The 15858-nt window shown below is 39.5% G+C and overlaps 1 protein-coding gene across 1 annotated transcript; it reads left to right on the top strand.

Moving 5' to 3' along the window:
* Positions 1–8716: 8716 nt before the first annotated feature.
* Positions 8717–10756, top strand: LOC133715728 (protein PSK SIMULATOR 1-like). The gene is made up of 2 exons (XM_062142352.1): positions 8717–8855; positions 9197–10756. Exon 2 carries the CDS (start codon positions 9272–9274, stop codon positions 10529–10531), a length of 1260 nt encoding a protein of 419 aa, XP_061998336.1. The 5' UTR covers positions 8717–8855; positions 9197–9271; the 3' UTR covers positions 10532–10756.
* The last annotated feature ends 5102 nt before the right edge of the window (positions 10757–15858 follow it).

Genomic DNA, 15858 nt, shown 5'->3' with positions numbered 1-15858 from the left:
CGGTAATGGTAATGGCGGGCGTGGCTTAGGAGGCGCCGGAGGCAACGGTAATGGCGGGCGTGGCTCAGGAGGCGCCGGAGATGGCCTTGGGGGCGGCAATGGTAATGGCGGGCGTGGCCTCGGGGGCGGCGGATGGTTCATGCGAGTGGCATGTTGCATGGCCAACCCACCTCGTGATTGATCTACGATCTAGCACTAAGGGGTCCCTCTATGTAGTTTCAAGTCTCTAATTTCAAATATTGGTGTTTTATTGGTGTGTGTTAATGGTAGAACTAGAACTTACGGTTATGTTTTGTCTTAGCGTCGAATGTTATGCTTCTTATCTTAGTAGGACTCGATTTGGGACTTGAAATGAAATCTATGTTTCCGTATTCTAATTTAATAGAATTGACTTTTTTTTTTTTTTTTTTTTTTTAAATAAGTGCTTCACTTGCTGGGTTTAATTGGGATACAGCTTTTTTTATTATTATGAAACTGCCAACATATTGCTTCATAGATAAAACCATACTACACATTCGATTGGAAAACAGTAGCAGTAAAACCACAAACTTAAAACACAAGAACCGAAACGCATAAGAAAGCACACTGGTACCAATCACCCTACATTTCACTCATACTCATCACTCTAATTATTCAGAAAACAACCCGGCCACATTACACATAAAACTCTAACCGATCTTGACCTCAATAGTCTTAGGCTTCTTCGGCTGAGGCGGTGGCGGCTTCTCCACAGTTACAATCAGAACCCCATTTTGGCAAACAGCAGAAATGGCATCAGAATTTTTTTGCAGCTTTTAATTTATTGCCGTGTGTCCACTTCTCTAACCATAGTTAAGCAACTAAATTCAATCATTTTCTTAGGAGATTTTTTAATGAAAAGAAAAATAGAAGAGTAGGTTAGGAAAAAAAAAATTGTCAATTCTCTCTACTTCCTCTTTTTTCGACAAAACAGAAGCAAACCCAGAAAATTTAGTGCAATTTAAGGCTTTAAGCAACTTCTCAGTCTAATCTTCAAATCACAATTGCCCCATATATTATTGAATAGAAAAGATCAAAAGATTTATTCTTCCTTGAAGAAATGCAACGCGCAAGATCAGGAAGTTTACAACTTCTCACATTCAAAAGAAACATATTAGCCTTGGATTTAATGCAAAAGGTTCTCAAGAACTTCAAGGTTCCGAGAATACAGAAAGAGTTTATAGAAGAGGCAACCCATCCACCGGGTAATTGATCGTTTTACTTCTGTTGGTATGCTCATCAAACTAATCTTCGATTTTTTTATTTTTATTTGGGGAAATGCTCATTTATCCAATTTTAGCTTAAAATTTGCCCACTTGCTCCATTAACAGTTTTTTAACCCCATTTACCCAAAACACTCTAAGAGATTATTTCCCCTTTATCCAATTAATTCTTTTTTTTTATTCTTTTTATTTATTTTTGGGACTTTTTTGCCCTCTCCTTCTTTCTCATTTATAAAGAAAAGTCATCCTCCACCTTGCTGTGCTCCGGTGACCAGTGGCAGGCTGCGGACTCCGGCCACTGGTGACCGGTGATCGGAATCCGGCAACCGATGACCGGAATCCGGAATCCGGCCACCGGACTGTTAACCGGATTCCAGCGTCTGAATTTATTGCCCCCAAATAATACCCAGTAACCATATTATTAACCCCCCAGTAATCATATTATTGCCCCCCAGTAACCATATTACTGCCCCCCAATACTCATATTATTGCCTCCCAATAATCATATTATTGCCTCAAATAATCATATTATTACCCTCCAATGAATTGCATAAACTCCCAAAACCAAAATGAATACACTACAGGCACAATTGATCAATTTATATGCATATTATTGCCCCCCAATACTCATATTATTGCCTCCCAATAATCTTATTATTGCCCCGCAATAGACATGTATAACTACTCAATAAAACTTTTTTTTTCATTCTTTTGCCAAATTTACCAAAAAAAACAAAAAAAAAACGAAATCAAGCCGGACGCAGAACCCGGACCCTGCGGCGACGACACCGACTGCATATCTCAAACCCCAGAACCCGGACGACATCCCGCACATAATCGAAACCCGAGAACCCGGACGACGCCGTCCGAATCAAAACGAAATTAAGCCGGACGCAGATCCCAACCCTGCGGCGACGACACCGACTGCAGATCCCAAACCCCAGAACCCGGACGACATCCCGCTCATAATCGAAACCCGAGAACTCGACGGTGACGACGTTGCGGTTGCTGTAAGGGCTAATTGACTTCTCCGGCGGGTCAGTTTTGGTCTTGCTTGTCTGTGAGTGAAGGAACGGCGGAGAGAGAGAGAGAGAGAGAGAGTCTGATAGGAGGTGAGAGAGAGAGAATTTTGTAATTTATTAATTAGTTTGGGGGTAAAAATGTCACTTGCATTTAAATTGGGTAGATGGGAGTAAAAAACTCTTAATGGAGCAAGTGTGCAATTTTTTGGTTAAAATTGGGTAAGTGGTCACAGCCCATTTTTATTTTTCTTTTGCATACTCTGTTATCCATCGCTTTCAGGGTGTGCCAATAACTAGATGAGTCCTCTAGATTCAACGAAGATGCAGAAAAATCCAATCTGAACGAGATTCAAATCAAGATGCATGCAAGCCCAAAATGAAAATCAAAACCAAAAATACAGATATCTCCGAAATCAAAATTTCATTCCTTTTCAAAAAGAGACCGACTTTCAGGAGGTAGATTCAGGGTGCCTGGGAAGAAAAATGGTGGGAGGGAGATATGCTTTTGAGGTCGGCGAAGGAAAGAGGAAGAAAGGACGTAAGAGGACAGATGACATCATGACTTCTGAGATATGCATAACCACCAACGAGTTCAAACGAAGAAATGTGAACTCGGAATGATGAAAAGGAATAAAGGATGGTGTAGTTCAAAGGATATATCTGTTTGGACCCAAAATGAACATTTTGGCCTGACAAGGCACGTCTTGGAGAAATTGAGCCAATGTCAGTGGCTCAAGCTATATATTGTCGACAAGCTCGAAATATATATTTAGAGGCTAAATAAAGCCTACTATGGAACCATGGAAGCATGAAAAATTAACTTTAGCATATTTTCCTACTTCGGCTAGGAAAAACCGAGCTAGACAAGGAAGGAGGGGTGGCAGACTGACCAAATGAACTTGAAATGAGCTGAAACTCTGTAGATCCATTCTAGACAGCCCAAGGATCATTTCTTATGAAGAGTGTAAGAGCTTTTTTTGAGTGGAAGACCTTCAAACAATCGGTCCAATTTTCTACAGAAGCAAAACTGGAAAACTGGACCTGTAAGAGGTCCAGCAGCATTTTCGGCCCAACCACATGGAATAAAAATCTGAAAATTTGTCAGGATGATCTACACTCATAGTGGAACATTTCATATGAAGAAGTCGAAGGCATATAATTAAGTCTTGTTGGAGAAATAATTGAAGGAATAAAGGGGCAGAAACTGACCTAAAACCAGCTCAATATTCATATGTTCATGTTTCCTACCCACATGAAGAAAGCTAGATGCTTTTCTCTTTTTCCTTGGATATATTTTTCTTCTACAATCTCTTTAATAGATCATCACCACTTCCATGTTGCTGCACCTTCATGCTTTGCTTTCATTTCATTTTTTCTCTATCTTTTCCATATTTTACAAGTGAACTTAGATCTACTTTCATTATTTTTCTTCCACTCATCATTTCACTCTTCTTTTTCTTCCCTATATAAACACCTTCTCCTCTCATTCTAAAAAACACATTCACATTCAACAACAACATCTCTAAGATGATCTAAGTTCTCTCTAGAGCAAACCTCTCTAAGAGCAACTCCTCTCATTCTCTTTCTCTTACCGGTGATCACACTCCTAGTCCTAGTCTTCTCAGAAGCCGACTTTCAGTGCCACTAAACCCTCTGTCAACGTACTTCGGTCCTAGTCTCCTCGAGAGCCGATTGTAGTACCACGACCAAACACCGACACCAAGAGACAAACCCATTCACATTCAACAACAACATCTCTAAGATGATCTAAGTTCTCTCTAGAGCAAACCTCTCTAAGAGCAACTCCTCTCCCTCTCTTTCTCTTACCGGTGATCACACTACTAGTCCTAGTCTTCTCAGAAGCCGACTTTCAGTGCCACCAAACCCTCTGTCAACGTGCTTCGGTCCTAGTCTCCTCGGGAGCCGACGGTAGTGCCGCGACCACAACGGTTACAGAACCAGCCAAGCAAGGGTAACGCCCTAGCAACCCAGCCAAGCTAAAGTCACGCTTTAGCAAGATCTCAACATTTCCCGGTGATGTCGCTCTGCTCGATCTACAAAATTGAGTATCGATTGTGTTAACAAGAAGAAACTTCAGCAAAGTCCTCACCACGAGGCAGAAAGAATCCCACGACGAGGTTGGTGCTCTCCTCGTCTACAATCGCTTGATAGAAGTCAGGTCAAGGGACACCCCCGACGACCGCACCCGAACGGTGCTGGCACGCCCGCGCAAGAAAAGAGACTGTTGACCAGCTGCAATTAAACTGGTGCCAAACAATATCCACAGTGGAAATTATTCTATGCACCGACGGTGCAAATAACCCAACACTTATAAGACGATCTCAACCCTTGATATTAATGTTTTTATTAATAACCTAAGAGTGTATTTAATATAAGGATTAAATACTTGTTACTCCTCGTACTTTTCCCTGAAAAACAGTTTGGTCCCTCGCCTTTTAAATTAAACTGAATAGTCCTTATTCTATCAAATTCTCATATAACAAGTCCAAAATGATCTGAAATGACTATTATGCCCCTCATTTCATATTTTTATTATTATTTTAATTTTTTTCTCTATTTTTTTAATTTTTCTCCCTTTTTTTTATATTTTCTCTCTCCCTCCTTCTCTCTCTCCCCTGACCTCTCGCTCCCTCTCTCTCCCTCGACCTCTCTTCTTCTTCTCTTCCTCTGCAACCACCGGAGAACACCAGCGCCGCCCTCTCCTCGGGCTCCCCCGCCTCCACCGCCGAGAAGCTCCAGAACGCCATCCGCCTCCTCGAGTCCCAGCTCCGCTCCGAGGTCCTCTCCCGCCACTCCGACCTCCTCTCCCAACTCGATCTCCTCCCTCCAGCACGCTCAACCACCGGAGAACACCTGCAACCTGATGGCCACCTCCCCCTGATTCAACCCCTCTATCCCTAGCTCCAACGCCTTCATCTTTCTGACCTAGCCGAGCTCCTCCTCGACGACTTCGATGCCGGAGAGATCGTACTCGTCATAGAGCGCCAAGATCTCGCAATGCAACTGGGTGTGCTTTGCTTTCAGGGGAAATGGCTGCCTTCTTTCAGAGACTGGCCAAGGCCGCCCCAACCGCCTTCAACGCTGCGTTCGCCGCCGGACAATCTAAGCCCGGCTTCCGCTTTCCAATCGGAGCACTCGCGGCTGTCTCCGGCGGAATCTCGTATATCTACTACCAGTCGTCGGCCGATTCGGTAAGATTCTCTCGCCGATTTCGTCTAGGTTTTAGGCCTGTTTATCACTCTTGCAATGCAGTGTAGCTCAATGGTTGTGGTGTGTGGAGTACTGGATTAGGTTTTAGGTGATCTTAATTTGCGTTGATCGTGATTTATATAGTATTCGATGCCGGCCTGGTTGATTCTGGAGTTTAGTGTTGGGTTAACTAAAATTGGTAGGATTTTGATTTTCAAGTAGTGTAGTATATATGATAGGTGAGGATCCTGCATTCACATTCTATGGAGTTTGGAGTAATTGGTTCATGCATTTGGTTTTTCTTTTGAGAGGGCGTGGTCGGCGTGCTGGAGGGAGGAGATCGAGCTGGGAGAGGAGGTCGGAGTGGCGGGAGAGGACCTCGGAGCGCAGCTGGGACTCGAGGAGGCGGATGGTGTTCTGGAGCTTCTCGGCGGTGGAGGCGGGGGAGCCCGAGGAGAGGGCGGCACTGGTGTTCTCCGGTGGTTGCAGAGGAAGAGAAGAAGAAGAGAGGTCGAGGGAGAGAGAGGGAGCGAGAGGTCAGGGGAGAGAGAGAAGGAGGGAGAGAGAAAATATAAAAAAAGGGGAGAAAAATTAAAAAAATAGAGAAAAAAATTAAAATAATAATAAAAATATGAAATGAGGGGCATAATAGTCATTTCGGATCATTTTGGACTTGTTATATGAGAATTTGATAGAATAAGAACTATTCAGTTTAATTTAAAAGGCGAGGGACCAAACTGTTTTTCAGGGAAAAGTACGAGGAGTAACAAGTATTTAATCCTTAATATAATCTAACCATCCATTTATGTCGGTGCAAGTGCACGTCGGTGCACTGAATCCTCCCCCGTTTGGGCGAAGAGCTTTGATAATCGAAAGCTCGCGGGTTGGTTTAGATCTTTGTAAGCCCACTTATCCACAATAGTTTAACTTGGCCTCGAGCCATACTTAAGCTCAGTCATTCTTAAATTTCTTATCAGATCCGACATCTCTGCTATAATACTAGATGCTAGGATCTGTTAGACTTTTTACGTGAGTCCACCACGTTACCACAGTATATTCGAATAGCTGAAAATAAAAAAGACACAAAAATCAATTTTCTTGTTGCTGCATGATGTCTTTCTCTCTCTTGCTCTGTAAACCAAACCAGAAAGATAAAAGGCAGGAGTGCAGGACCGCATGAGGAACGACCTGATAAGACGCCAAGCATGAAAGATTGTATTGAGTAGCTAGCCATTTGAGTAAAGACAGAGAAGAGCAATGACGAATTTGGACAAAAAAGAAACTATTTTGTCCCTTAAATTAGTTAAAAATCCTAACACCATTTTTTAATCGAACTGAATTCTTTATTTCCTTCTTCTTCCATTTTTGATGGACCATTCTTTAATTCTTGGGTTTGCTTTTCTTGCACCTTGGGTTGAAAGATCTTTCCTGGAATTACAATTTTTGCATACAAGGAAAAAGAGAAGGGAAGAGAGGAGAAAGGAGGAGACCATCCGTTTGAAAAAATAGAAAGAGATCTCATGTGACACAGAAAGAAAGAAGGAAAGAAAGGAGAGAGGAGAGGGGAGAATAATCTTCTACTTCAACATCAATATTCGGGTGCTGGAATTTTCCATCTTGAACCATTAAATCGTGGTTTGCTGATGTGGCAGCCTTACATTAAATTATAACAGATCCTAGCATCTAGTATTATAGTAGAGAAGCCGGATCCTACTAGAATCACTCGAATAGAAGAACAGAACACCCCTTTGTTTTAAGAGCAACTCCAACAGCTTTCCTATAATTTTTGTATAATAGGGAATCAAAAGTTATAGTTTTAGCATATTTTTCTTCTCCAACTCCAACAGATTCCCTATTTTACAGCAATCTCTAAAATCTCCATATTCTTCCTTTAAATTTTAGAGATTGCTGTAAATATAGGGAATTTGGTTTTCTCTTTCCTCACTTTCCCTAAAATAGGGAAAGTTATAGGGAATCTGTTGGAGCAAAAGAGATTCTTTTTTCGCTAAAGTGGAGAAAAATCAAAATATGGGGAAGCTGTTGGAGTTGCTCTAAAGAAAGAAGAAAAAGAAGAAGAACAGAACTCATCATCGAACAAAGTGAAGATTTCATCATATTTTTTGTTATTTTATTTTTATTTTTTTGAAACATGAAAGAAATTACAAAGAGGATCCACTTAGAATCTTATACAAGGCTTTATCAAAACGTAACAAGGATAAAATCTCAGGAGGGAAATGATTACACTAAATATAATTTTGAGAATAAATTTGGTTGTTTAACAAAATGATCTGCTACCATATTAGCTTCTTTGTAAACATAATCAAAAGAGACAGTTGTAAAACTTGAAGTTAAGTGCAAGAGTGTGGATAGTCTCCAAGAAATCTTGAATTGACGCCTAACCATTTTGATAAACAATATCGTGACTTTAAAAAGAAAAAAAATTGCTGATGTTGTGTTGTAAGTATAATCAGCTGTGAATTCGTGTTTGGTAAATAATGCTTTAAAAGTGTTGTCAATACATTTTTTTTTTGAGGTTTGGACGACAGTAGTAACCACACACACACCCTCATGCAGTGTATCCCAGCGTAGCCGGACTAATCACTGCATCGCAGACGCATGAACCTTGGTGTTTAATCAACATAGGTCCCTCAAATCTGCTGGCCACGGGGTGGAGCTGGGATTAGCGTTCTAGACCTGGGGGTTCCAGACTAGGCCGCTCGACCAACACACCACACCACGTGGTTTGTGCTGCCAATACATAAAACAACTTCAGAATGTGTTTTAATTGAAAACAGCTTCACAAGTAATCTTTGGGTTGCTTCAAAAATTTGCTGTCAATGACCTGTAATTTTCAGTTTTTAACTGATTTTATTTATTTACCAAACACAATAAAATCTAAAAGTTTATACAAAAAAATGATTTTTTTTTTTTTTTTTTTTTTAAGTAAAGCAATCTCAAATGAAGCCTTAAAACAATTAGATTGAGTAAGATTCCATCGAATAAGAATGTTCCTTTTAGGTCTAAATTTACGTAGAGCAACTTTATTGGCTTCCTATAATCAAGCAAGAATTGTCTTATATGAAAAACAGCCTGTTAAATTTGAGGAAGTTTATTTTGGAAGACATAGATATACTACTAATATACCATATTTACCACTCTTGACAATGTCAATTTCAGCAACCGACACGTGGCATGAAAAGGGATTTTATTTTTATGACACATCAAAAAGGCATTTAACTTTGGGAAGTGTGGATTTTGCAGAAACCAACTACCGGACAACAGAGGCAGCAAGGCCCTCGGTGCCCAAGGCGAGGTGGCGCGTGCATTACACAGCCTCTTCATTGTTTTAGCTCCCAATCCTTGTAGCCGCTTGGATTTAAAGGTCCGTTTACAACATCCTTGTGATATACATTATTCCAAAACTTCGCTTCTTTCTGGATTTGTTGTTCTAAATCCAGAGAAGGTTTCGATCTTGTTGGGCAAATTACCCACCATTTTTACCTCGCAAATAAAAATTAATCAAGAAAAAGAACCAGAAAAAGCGTCTTAAACTTGGGGATTTGAATTCAAAGATAGTTAGGGTTTCGTGATGCCGGTGATCTATTCTACCGGGCAGTAGCAGTAGCTAGAAGCCGTGGAGAAAAACTGATTAGGGTAATGTTCTTTGTTTAATCCACTGATGTAGCCCCATTTTTTGATTGTTAATTATGTTATTTTATACAGGATCGATCAGGAAATATGATGCTTGATTTGGCTTACGCATCTTAATTATTACTTTCTGGGTGGGGTGTGTAAGAGATGGTGGCAAAGTTGAGGTTTCCCAGGTTGATGAGGACTAGAAGGAGGAAGCAGAAAGCAGTGGTTGGAATTTTTGCTTTTGAAGTTGCAAGTGTGATGTCTAAGCTGGTCCATCTATGGGCATTCCTGAGTTCTAAACAAGTTGATAGGCTCAGAAAAAAGATCTCAGATTCGGTGGGGATAAAAAAGCTTGTGTCACATGATGATGATTTCACTCGAGGTTTAATACCCGGTGAATTGTTTGAGAATATGGTCCCTTTGACAAAATATGTGGCCAGGCTCGGGAAGAATTATTGTTCTGATCCTAGTTTGAAGGATTTTGAGCATGCTGTTAGTGATTGGATCAACAATGGTGTTGACCCTTTTGGATGGGAACTTCCATGGGAGAAGATGGAAAAGAAAGCCAACAAGATGGAGAGGTTCATTTTAATAAATGCAAATTTGTATGACGGGATGAAACTTCTTTCGGATCTTGAACAGACTTTGAACGACATCACTGCCACCTTGGATGGTCCAATTTTGCTTGAGTTTCAGAACAAGGTAGAGCTGAAGCGGCTTGAAGTGGAGAATTTGAAAGAGGAGTCTTTGTGGAACAGGACTTACGATTACGTAGGTATCCTTTTGGCAAGATCTGTGTTCACAATTTTCAGTTGGATCAAGTCTGTTTTTGGAGTTCCTCAACTGATGTCAGATGCAGAAACCAAAGATTCTGATCACATTAATCCTAGTCCATCAATTTTCAGCAAGTACAAGCTGTTGGATGCTCCACCCGACACACTCGGTGCTGCTGCCTTAGCACTGCACTATGCAAATATTGTTATCAAAATTGAAAGTTATGTAAGATTTCCTCTCTTTTTATATTGTGGCAGACATAACCTGTACAGTATGTTGCCTGCAAATATGAGAGCTGAGCTAAGTGAAAGGCTGCCCTCCATCAAGAGCTCGACTTCATCAGTTCGCGATCTTGCAGCAGAGCGGAAGGTGGCAATGGCGGAAATATTAGAATGGTTAGCACCACTTGCTCATAATACGAAGAAATGGCACTCCAAGAGGAACTTTCAACAGAAAGCCTCTGTTTCCAGGAGCCATGTGCTTCTGGTACAAACCCTCTACTTTGCAAATCAACAGAAGACAGAAGCAACAATTATGGAACTTGTTGTTGGTTTGCAGTACATCTACCAAGCTGATCTAGAAGCTTTCCGAGAGAATGACCGCCGAAGGCGTGAAAGAAAAGCAGCCTCCCTGGAAGACCAAGACTAAGGCAGGTCTCCATTGTTCTCTAGGAGTCCAAATCAGTAACTATTTAAGAGTTAGTCTAAAAGTTATATTACGAGTATATTATTCACATCTAGTGTTGTTGAGAGTACATGTCCATTTAACTATTTAAGTACAATGTCTGTTATAATCTGACCGAGTACTTTTAAGTCCTTTGGTACTGCACGAGTAAATGCTTTTACAATGCCTATAAAGGCATCTCTTATAGAATATGGTGAATGCTATTGGAACATAGCTCTCTAACGGAGATCAAACTATGAGATTGACTCATTCAGATGCCAAGAACATGTTTTATCAGCTTGATTAGTAGTATACTATTCCCTGGAACTGTATGATTTCAGGTTCTACTATAGTGCTGCATCACATTCATTTATCACTTTGATTTTGCCTTGCTCTTTTACTTTTAGATGTTAGTTTGTGGAGTTTCACCTAGCAGTACTACACCTTTCCCAGTGTAATCAACGATTTATAGTGTTCTGAATGAAAATTGGGGAATTTGATTCTACACCCAAATTCACACACCCCTTTTAGAATGAACTCATCCATAAGAGTGTTTTAATATACACCCAAACCAATTAATTAGGTTTATTCAAAATAAAAAAACCTTTTGATCAAAAAAAAAAAAAAAAAAACCTATTAAATATGGTAAATATTAAAACCCAATGTTGTTAAGAATTACTGAAGCTGCCATTATCAAATTCCCCATTCACCTATTAAATAGGATTAATAGTCAAAATCATCTAGCAAATATTATGGAGTTTGATTGACGTTATTGTTGGTATTACCTTCATTTTAGGTTTTTATCAGAACTTAATTTTAGGTGTTTACATTAATGTCATTATTATCATATAATGATGAATTTTTGGTATGTTTCTTCCTATATATATATATAGAAGCTAGTGAATTCATTCGTCATTTTTTCTTTGGGTGGAGACCTTTCACAAAGTTGCATATGATTTCAAACGACCTATTCATGAGGTTTATTTCATCATTTTCTTATGGGTTAGAGACTTTCTTTCAAATAGGTACATATATCATATTCGTAATTCAAATTACCTATTCATCAGATTTATTTAGTATAATATCTTTGTTAATATTTTGATTTTGTGTAAAGCTTGAATTGGATGGATTTTTAGTAATTAGAAATTTCAATTTATGAATCTGGTACAAAACTTAGTTTCATTCCTTCAAAATAGAATCGTTGTTTCTAATTACCTGATACTTAGATTGCTTTAATATGTAATACCTATGATTTAGATGTTTGTTTTTGTAGTTTTAAATTATTTGTGTGACTCTATATCATAGGTTGTTTATTCCATAACCTATAGTATTGACAATTAATATGCCTATATTTTGGATATATGTATTTAAATCCTAATAGAGTTTTACCTTTGAAATAGATCTATGAAGGTAATTTGCAATTGTATAAGGAATCGCAACATGCAGGGCACTAGTAGTTGGGAGATTTATGAAGACTACATTGCAAAATGCTAGTCGAGATGACGGATGAAGTGTTATAATGTTCTTTATATTAGGTTCGAAAATGTAAAGTTTATATTTCAATTGTAAAAACAAATTTAAAATTGTTTATTTCAATACTGGATGAACATCATTTATGGTTGTACTCATTGTCCCTATTTCAATAAATTTTTAGGTTTATTCCTTCAAAAAGAATGTGTATTTAAATTATGAATGATAATTATGAATGATATTAGAAATAAACTTCTTAATATTGTAAAGTTCAATTTCAATTGTAAAACAATGAATGATAATAATGAGTTTGCTAAATTATAGTGCAAAAACTCTTGCACATTCAAAATTATTCAATGTGCCAAATTAAGGGATAATTATATATTAAGCAAACTCTACAGTTACACATAACTATTATGTTGTCCTTGACCACCTCATAGAATCAGGCACCTATGTGGAGAAAAATGTAGGGGTGGAAAAAAAAAATCTTAAAGCAATCAATCTACATCAAGTACATTTTATATGGGCTAATTACATTAACTCAACCATTTTAGAAAATTAATGAATATGGAATGATTGTGTAACTACACCTATTAGAACGGATAAGCAAAATAGCATACCTTAATGAGAGGATGTTTAATCATGTCGAGAAAGAGAAATATTTATATAATAGGAATATAACAGAATCTGATGATACACAATCGCAAATATATAGATCACATCGGAAAGGAAGAAATATAGGATAATTAAGGCAATTAATCGTTTCAAATAAGAGAAAAATCAAGGATTAAATTGATTGTATTAAATTCTAAATATTTAAATTCAAAAAATAGTCAACAGCTATATTTGAGGAATATTTTATTTATTCAATCAGAAGGGCAAAAAAGTCAAACTAAAAAATGTGAAAATGTTAATTATAGATTTAAAACCTGTAAGAAGGTTCAATTATGTGAATTGGGTGTAGATTAAAAGAACATATACGGATGAGTTTTTTTTTTTTTTTTTTTTTTGAGTAAAAGAGGTCATCCCATTATATGATTCAGCAAGCAGTACAAAAACGATCCACCCCTGTGGGGTCGACAAAAAGAACCGTTTCTTAGAAACTACTACAAAGCCCCCCTAACAAAAGAGCAAACAAACTAGTAATCTCCTAGCACACCCACCTTTTAGGATTAAGCCCAAAACAAAGAAAAGTAGTGCCTCGAAGAAGATTAAATGGACAACGAGGTCTCTCTTTTCTTTGCGATCTCTCCCGCTCAATGCAAGAAAACAATAGGCCCATCATTCACAAACGAATGAAGGCCCAAAGCTACATTAAAACGTAAGGATAAAATAACTGCATGGGTCCAAAAAACCCTAGCAGCCCAATCATAACACCTAGGGCAAAACCTAGATGAAAAAGCAAGCAAGCTGCCGCCACCATACATGCCAGCTTCTGTCCCACCTCCACCGCCGGTGGCCCACAAATCAAGCCCAATGTCAACAACCCGAGACAAATTACCGCCTCCACCATCGAAGCCCAGATGCTTTGCCCTCAAGAACCAAAGACAACCAGCTGCCCCGGGCACCTCCATCACCTCCAAGATGTCTCCTATCGGATCTGAATCCAGATCGACTTGATCCCAGCCGTCAATGAATTCCCATCCGACCTCGCCCGAAACGAAAGGTCCAGCGTCGCTTAGTATCAATGGAACAACTCGCATCTTCGCAGCCAAACTGACCGCCATCATGGGACACCGTCGAAGCCAGTCGCCGCTGCCGCCAAGTAGGGGAGAAGAAAGAGGAGCGCCGCCACCCTTCCACCTCCAAAGTACCGAGCCACTATGCAGTCCGGAAACCTCTCCACCGAGAGTCAAGCAATTTGCAGCACCGTTGCCGCCAAGCAAGGCCGGCTGCGGCCTGAGAGTTTCTCTCGAGAGAGAAAGAGAGAGCATTTTTTTTTTATAATTGGTGTGCATGTGCCTGAAACCCACAAAACTTTGATTTGACAGGGATGAGTTTTTCTTAATAAGAGCTTTGTTTTTTGAGTTTTTATCTAATTTTCTCATGAAAATTTGAGTAGATCAAGCAGTAGTTGATTTAATTCAAGCTTTCTAGGGCAGAACTCTTCCGTACCATCTTTTGTGATTTTATATTCAAATGGGTCGATAATACCAGAAAATTTGAATCCATTTCGACACCAAGTTTAAGATTAATTTAGACTTTAGAGGTTTGATCAATAATAGCACGGGTCACATGATTCCCGATATATTGCACCATGCGGACTTCAAGTCAATCGTTAGCATTGCATATTGAATAAAGCTCTTATTATATCAGGTTCTACACACCTAGGATTAGACATCTATTGATTATATTCGTTATTTACAATGTAAAACATTCTCCTTCCAGAAATGTAATTGGGAGAGGAGTGCGTTTGATGCGGCTGCACTCAAATTGCTTGACGGGTTGCTTACCTCTCGAAAGGTAAGAAACCACTCGTAATTTAAAAGTTCAAATGTTCAAATGTTAAACTGTTTGAGGTCGGTGTCTCTACTAGTACTAACTAATGCGTTCTTGCCTCTTTTGCGTTGTGAAGGCCTCTCATGTCATTGTGAAGGCCTCTTTTGTTATAGCTTGAATTCTGGTAGTGTGATGTTCTCACACCATATGAAGTTGTATAATTTTCAATCAAAAACAACCATTACTTGAAGAATAGTTGATTAACACTAATATGAGTTTGTCAATATAATGGATAATTTTACGAAATGCACATTTTCTTTGTCTACTGTACTTTTAGTTGCTTAAGATAATGTATTATGGAAATGTAAACAAAAGGTAACATAATAGCTCATTGAAATAGGAAAAATATCTAGGAAAAAAAATAAATTTACGGCATGCATTTATGTCCATCTACGGCATGCATTTTGCACAGCTTTGCAATGTCGTAAGTTGCCATTTACAGAGCGCTTTAATGTGCATGTCTTAAAAGACTTGTTTTCTTGTAATGACTATCTAAGAGAGAGATGAACAATCGGGTGCAGTCATTATTTATCTATTGAAGTAACAATAAATATTTTTACCCGATAACAGAAATAATATTTGGCCGGTCATGGTGGTTGTTTGGCCGACGGTGCTGATGCCAATCCAAACGAACCAGTGACCTGCTCCCACTACTACAAAACTAAGCAACAGGTACCATTTCTGCCCGCGTTTGAGTTGATATATAGTGACTGACGTCCCTATGATTCCTTGCTTCTTTCTTGGATAGTAAAGGGCATGGCCCACATTGTTTGACACCAAATGAACTAATGGTGGAGAGGGGGAGAGGTGGAACGTGCAGTGATGGTGCCTCTCCAATTCTTTTAATACAAAAACAAGATTTTTCTGGATCAGATGGGTCATACATTCACACCTGTTCTCTCTCGCTCTTAGCAGCCATCGGCAGACGCCAGTCCATGGAAACAACGTCTTCCACTTGCTTATTGCGACTGTTTCAACGAACTTAATTTCAAGAATATTATAGAGCAACAAAAATTCTAATATGGACCATGGTCCAGGTGGACCACGGTTAAATGGGGCGCGTGCACCGGACGAGCGGTTTTGTGGAGCGTGAATGAAGAAAGCGAAAAATCTGTCGTCGTGGGGCCAGGAAGCTACAGTTGACTCGCCGGAACACATTGCGGAAGAGAGGAGGCCTCCTGGAATCGGCAGCAGCTGTTCTCGCACCAGTCGTTGCCACCGTCGATTACGGCGTCGCGGGGCTCGATGTAGGCGGAGAAGGCGGCGATTTTCTTGTCAACGGGAGCGCGGCCTCGACGAGTATAATCTCCGATTGGGGCGGCTGGAGAGACAGCACAAATTTT

The sequence above is a fragment of the Rosa rugosa genome, chromosome 6 (assembly GCF_958449725.1).
Source record: "Rosa rugosa chromosome 6, drRosRugo1.1, whole genome shotgun sequence".
In the NCBI taxonomy this organism is placed as follows: domain Eukaryota; kingdom Viridiplantae; phylum Streptophyta; class Magnoliopsida; order Rosales; family Rosaceae; genus Rosa; species Rosa rugosa.
This window is presented reverse-complemented; position numbering and strand designations above follow the sequence as displayed.